Source organism: Egretta garzetta, unplaced genomic scaffold (assembly GCF_000687185.1).
Source record: "Egretta garzetta isolate BGI_Z169 unplaced genomic scaffold, ASM68718v1 scaffold473, whole genome shotgun sequence".
Taxonomy (NCBI): domain Eukaryota; kingdom Metazoa; phylum Chordata; class Aves; order Pelecaniformes; family Ardeidae; genus Egretta; species Egretta garzetta.
This window is the reverse complement of record NW_009259319.1, coordinates 2,265,517-2,272,009: the sequence shown is the minus strand read 5'-3', so window position 1 is coordinate 2,272,009 and position 6,493 is coordinate 2,265,517. Positions and strand designations below refer to the sequence as shown.

Sequence of the window (6,493 nt, the reverse complement as noted above, 5' to 3'; positions counted from 1 at the left end):
CCCCGTATTCATACTGTTCTTCTCCAGAGCACACAGAGGGGTTATGCTAGCATTGCTCTAGACTTCCACAGCCAAGGGGGTGGAGATGGGGGGGGGAGAAACCTCTTTTTTGGCAGTCTTTGTGAAACCTATGCCACAAAAGTAAACAGAGGTATTATATAACCCTAGCTTTATGCTATTTGAGAAACTCTGGGGAAAAAAAAGTGTTGAAAGACCTTGGTGTGTCCTCAGTTTTAGAAAGGGGCAAAAATATCCCATGTGACTTAAGCACATAGGAATTCAAGTAATTTTTGGTTTTGCTCCACTAATACTATTTTTTTCATGCTTGGCCAGCATTTGTGTTCCCAACATATAACAATTCATACACCTGTACTGGGTGCAGTTGTCAAGGTTTGGGGGCAAGGGCTGCTGTGGGAAGAGGCCAGGGCTGCCCTGTACTGGACACGGCTGTTCCAGCAGCCTCCAATGGATCCACCGCAGGGCACAGCTGAGCCCCTCAGCCAAGACAGTGGTGGAGCTTCTGGGAAAGTGTGTTTAAGAAAGGGGAAAAACACAAAGAGAGAGGAGAGTAAGAGGGTGAGAAACGGCAGACGGAACACCAAGGTCTGAGAAGCAGGAGGGGGAGGAGGTGCTCCATGGCAGAGAAGATGTCCACCCTGCAGCCCACGGAGAAGCCCACACCAGAGCAGGCAGTTATTTCCTGAAGAACTGGAGCCCTTGGAGGAGCCCATGCTGCAGCAGGGGGAAAACAGGGGAAGAAAGAAGCACCAAAGAGAAAAGTGTTGTGTACTGACTGTAACCCCCCACCAGCCCCACTTGGGGGCCAGGGAGTGGGGTGAGGAGTTGGGAGCAAAGGAGTAAAGTTGAGCCTGGAACAAGGGGGAGGAAAGGTATTGTTCTATCACTTAGCCTTGTTTCTCACTACGCAAACCTATTTTAACTAGCACTATATAATTGATTTTCCCCAAGTCAATTCTCTTTTGCCTGTGATGGTAACTCATAAGCAATCTCTCTGCCTTTATCTTGACCTATGAGCTTTCTTATCCTATTTTCTCCCTCTGTGCTGCTAGGAAGGGGGAATGAGAGAGCAGCTGGGTGGGTGTCTGACTGCTGACCAAGGTTAGCCCACCACAACAGCTGAAGTGGAAATAAGGTCTCCACGCCCACTCTTGTTTTCCAATTCAAGTCAGCAATTGCATTTAGTTTTGCAATTAGAGAATGGTAAAAAGTAAAGGTCAGGTATAGGGAATTATGCAACTGGTGCAGCAGTATTTGTGTTACTAAAGTGAAACAGGCAGATTCCAGCCATTTCATATGAAGAGGCTGACAACATACGAAAGCCAGCATCCTTCTCCTCAATCAAAAAAGCAAAACTCAAACAAAAGCCCCAGATAGAAAATTTCACCAAATAGTAATAAACGTTAAGTTCAGAATCCTTAGCCTTGATGAACAAAAAAAATTAGATCATTACATGCAATTATCACCCCTGAAGTATCCAGTTTATTAGTGTTCCTGGAGCCTCAGCTCAAGGCAAAACATTTACATCTACCAGTGCTTGTACTTGGGCTAATTTATAGTCCAAAACCCAGTCCTTTGTCTAGGAAAACATGCTAGCTCCTGGTATCAAATCTGGGGTAACTCAGCACTTTTCAAAATAACAGACCATAGAAATTCAGCAAGAACCTGAATAGTGTATCAGCATTAGCATTGTATCATAGGAAGTTACCTTTTCCAATTTCATAAGATTAGCAGTTAACTCATCACAAAGGGCATCAGCATTAATTTGCAGATGAGATCCCAAACCTTGGCGCACTGGATGCCTGTCAAACAGAATGAAGAAGTAAGTGTGGCAGAAGTGCAAAAGCAGAAAACAGAACTGAGAGATACATTTAGATGGGAATACAACGGCGACATTGTGCACCGTACTTGTTTATAGAAACAAAGGCCTAAGTCACTTTTTAGCACTCTTGACTACATTCTTTATGGGGGCTCATAAAGTTTGGATGGAAAACTTTATAGCTATTTCCACTGGAAATAAGTTGAAAAGTTGCCTAAGTTCCATGTCCTCTGACTTGCAGGAAATCAAAAAGCCCAACCCCTTGACGCTGTAGAAGTACACATTAGATCATCCTGTAACTTGTAGTGTTTGGGATCAGAGCAACAGAAAACAGGATTTCTCATGTAAGAGTGCTTTAGAAAAGGGACATGGTGCCCTGCTAATCAAAACATGCCAGAAGTGGGAAAATGGCTTTTGACATTGCCTACTATTAGAGGTACATTTACCCCTCTTCTTGCATTATTGGTACAACATAAATGCAGTCCTGTCTAAGATAAAGAACCATTTCCTCCCTATTGCTTTTTTTATCCAGAACCTATCTCTGTCTTCTGACACACGCGTGCAAGTCTTACTGCTTTCCACAGAAGACAGCTGAGAGCAACTGGATCCTAAGCAGCATGGTCATTGTTCAGTGTGACCACAAGTACACTGTCAGTGACCTGTTCGTTATGGATGGGTCATCAAAGAAAGCAGAGTTAAACAGCACCCTTAGTTCAAGAACTTGCTACAGGTTTGAAATACTTTGCAGACAGTTCCACGCAGCCTGGGTATAGACTGGCTTGAATTTTTTTTTCCCCCCTCTGTTTTTCAGGTGGTGCTTCTCCAGCTGTCAGCATTCCCACTCACGGTGCATGTGGCTGCAGCTTTTGCAGTGACATTTAGAAATGACTTTTTAAGCCATGTTTTTCAGAGCAGCTCAGAAAAGAATCAGTTATAAGAAGGGGAGAAGAGTTAATGCAAAATTTGATGCTGAATAAACTGATTAGTATTCTCAGCAGTATCCAGTTAACTGCCTTCTGTCCTAAGAGAGGAATGGGAAGCTGATGCAACTTACAGCAGCATACTGCTGTGGGGTATGCCCTGCACCACCTCTCCGTTTGACGTTTGCATATTTCCTATCCATGCAACATGGAGATTAAAAAAAAAAATATGCAGCAGCAGATGACATCTACAACTCTAGCTACAGAGTGGAACTATGGCATCTTTCCTTATTTCCTCTTCAAATACACAAAGAACCTTCCCTTGGTAAGTTTAGGGTTTTGTTTGGTTTGGTTTTATGGTGTGGGTTTGGGTTTATTTATTTATTTTTATTTTAGCAACAGAGGATATGAGTTTCTAAAGAGGATATAGGCAGGTCAAAGCTTTAGAAAACATTATACAAGCAAGTCAGATGTATTAGCCCAAAGATTATGAAGTACCTTCTGTCACCTTAGGCTAACCAAATGACATTAAGACTGAAGACAAAAGTTACACCTTTTCCAAAGAATCACTGCTCTGGAAAGGAATTGCTCACTTCAGCAGTTTACACTTAAGTTACTCATAGCTATCTGAAACATTCTCAAGGCAGTAGTATACCACAATGTATCAAATTTGTACTAAAAGTCTTAAAAGAGAAAGCTGTGAGATGAGGCTAGGACAGATACAAGAACTACAGGGCACTGAAGTATCACAAGGGCACTACAGTATCACAGTGGTTTCTGAAGAAAATACATGACCATGACAGATACTGGACAAATACTTTAAAACTCAACAGTTTTACAGAGTGTATCTTACTCCTTAATATGTGAATCAAAGGATGTGATGGAAATAAGACGTTCCTCCAGGACACTGATTTTATATCGCATGTAGAAGGTAGAAAAAATTAATACACAAACACTGTAAAAGACAAAAATAAGGTACATCAGTTAATGGAAACTTCAGACGTACCTGACAAATTTAATGTTAAAAGCCATCTGAATTGTTACTTGTACATATTGAATAATAAAGGTACTATCCTTAGGAACACCTCAGGAATACCCATCAGTGGCGTTCAAACAGTTATGAAAATCTTAGCTTGAGTGTGGCTTTGCTAAGTGACATGTAAAATGAACTTGCAAGTAGTTAAAACTCTTTTTTAATGTTTCCTGAAGAAAAAGACCCTTTGCTTTTAAAATTAAAAGGCCTACTAAGTAAGCCTGCCCCAGCTTTCCTACTTCTGAAAAGTATCGAGGACACAGTTCCCAGTGATCTCCTTTTTTCAAGTGAAGCTTAGATTATATTAATCTATATAAACACAAGAAAATCCTAGTATTTTGACAATCTTGGTATTAATTGCTAACTTACAGAATTGCGTAAAATATAAGTACATGGTTCAGAGAAAAGAGCTTCTGGGACTTCACTTTGTGGAATAACCTGAAGGCTTCAGAACTGCCTGCAAGAAAAAGAACCAAGTGTTACTTTGATGAAGGCAGATCACGACACAGAGGTTTTTGAAGCATGCAACAGATAATATAAACTGAGGGATAAGCACAAAAGACATCTTCCAAATTTCATGAACTGACATTAAGCACACAAACATCTCAACTTGCTCCAGATGAAGATCTACCCTTGATTCCTTACCATTTCGAGGATTGCTTTGGGCTTTTCCATCAGGTCCACGTTTACTGTGCGCATCTGAACGGCCAGACTTTGCCTCCGTCTTGGAAACTTTCAAGTGAGTCTCTGTCTCAACGACATGATAATCTGTCAAAAGCAAAATTTTTAATAGAGCTGAAATATGAAGTCAAAGGAAGCTGTTGGTAGCTTAAGATAGTCAAGGAGTAGGGGAAGAGGAGGATTTTAAAAGGTGCATTTCACGAACAGCACTTAGTTTAGTAGCCTTAAAACAGTTTGCATATGAATTCCACACCATCACAAAATGTAAAGAAGCACCTAGTCTGGAAGAGGATGATGTATGCTGCATTTACACTTCCAGATCCTTTGAAAGATAGCAACCTGTGCAGACTTTGAAGGTTATCACTCAAGTTCCAGTCAGAAGATTATACAGACACAAAAGTCATCTCACAGAAGGACTGAATATGCTAGAGTAATGATTCCAAATGACTTTAATAGAAAACATCAAATGGAGATATTGCATTGTTACTTTAACAAGGAGATTATAGCTCCCTTTCCTGACTGTTTTTTAAATGTAGATGATGTCTTGAAAGAGATGGGACAGAAAAATCCAGTCACACTCAGTTTTGTTCATGCTTTACTTGCACACCCTGGACTGCTCTAATGATGCACAAGAAACAGAATCACAAGTGACAGATGTGTGTCCCCCCCCGCCCCAGCCCTCAATTCCTTTTTCTAGGGTGATTCTTTAACCAGAATTGGTTTTTTAACTGTGGAAAAGGAAAATGGAAAGGTTTGAAGTAGTATTAGCTGTAAGAAAGTAAGACAGCAAGTTAAATCATTATTCAGAAGCATTCATGTGGCAAGTGATGACACCACAATTTAGTCATTGCTTTGTAAACACCACTGAACAATTAAAAATACACACAGTAAATACCAAAGACCAATGAAAGCAAACAGCCCCAAATCATACCACTGAACAAAAGACACACAGGACAAAAGAAAAGTTAATTGAAACTAACGTGACAGAGAACTGCTATAAAAAAGATAGTATTTCATTTAAAAGTAATGGTAAAAGTTTGTTATTGTACAAATTCTTTCATAGTCAAGATGGAACCTGGAGTAGTAACAGCATAACAACACATTAGTGTGTTAATATATATTAATTGTACAGCAGAATAATACCCTAGGTTTTGCTAATAATTTTCAGCATGTGCTACATAAAACAAGTTCTGCCGTACTTAAGAACTTATATGTAGTGAGATTCTACAGAGCCTTCCTACTAATTAGGTGAAGAACTTGAGACATATGAGAATACAAACAGTAGCATTAAGAAAGAACAACTTTGGACAGTATCTTCAAGTGTCTTAATAACTGCAATGAATGAGTGTTTAAAAAACAAAACCACAAAAACACATGTCAAAAATAATGTTTTTGATTACCAAAAGCCACCACAGTACAGAATATTATTTGTATAGATTTGATGAAGTTACACTGTGACTTGAACTACTTTAGAATAAGGGATTTCGTTTGTTTGTTTGCTTTTCTTTTTTTTAAAGGAGGAACATCTCCTGCTTTGTATCTCTGCTAGCATAACTGATGGGGGGGGGAAGTGGGAAGCAAACAGTACACAGATAAGCAGCTGAAGGCAGCAGCGACAAATCAGATCCGCTGCTGACCAAATCATCGCCTGAGTCTGGATTGCAAAGGGATATAATAATGGAAATGCAGCTATTGTGGCTTTGAGGAAGATCTTAAAACCCATGTAATTCTCCAGGACTGTGGAGAATGTAGATTCCACATCAGAAGGGGATTACAGGAGCAAAACTTAGAGCTGAGCCATTTTAATTTTTTTGGAGCCCCATGGTCCCACTCACCTTGGAAGCATTCCAGCTCTGGGGTCTGTGAGCCTGTGCTGCTGGACTCTTCCATCTCTTGTCTCCGCTGCTGCACTATTCCATCCAGATCAGAATAGTCTTCATTGAAATCCTGATGGGGAAAAAGTATCACAAGAAAGCTCAGCTCTGTTCTAAAGCTCAGCCCTGTTCTAAATCTAAATAACCT

At 40.2% G+C, this 6,493-nt stretch overlaps 1 protein-coding gene across 1 annotated transcript in view; it reads right to left on the bottom strand.

Annotated features, from left to right (window-relative positions):
* The window catches only part of GRAMD2B (GRAM domain containing 2B), a 40,754-nt gene that overhangs the window by 1,939 nt on the left and 32,322 nt on the right, over positions 1-6,493 (bottom strand). The window contains exons 9-13 of the mRNA XM_009636558.2: positions 6,307-6,418; positions 4,436-4,558; positions 4,160-4,247; positions 3,611-3,712; positions 1,727-1,820 (exon numbers count right to left, since the gene is read on the bottom strand). Coding sequence (XP_009634853.1) covers positions 1,727-1,820; positions 3,611-3,712; positions 4,160-4,247; positions 4,436-4,558; positions 6,307-6,418 — 519 coding nt within the window. The remainder of the gene's footprint in view (positions 1-1,726; positions 1,821-3,610; positions 3,713-4,159; positions 4,248-4,435; positions 4,559-6,306; positions 6,419-6,493) is intronic.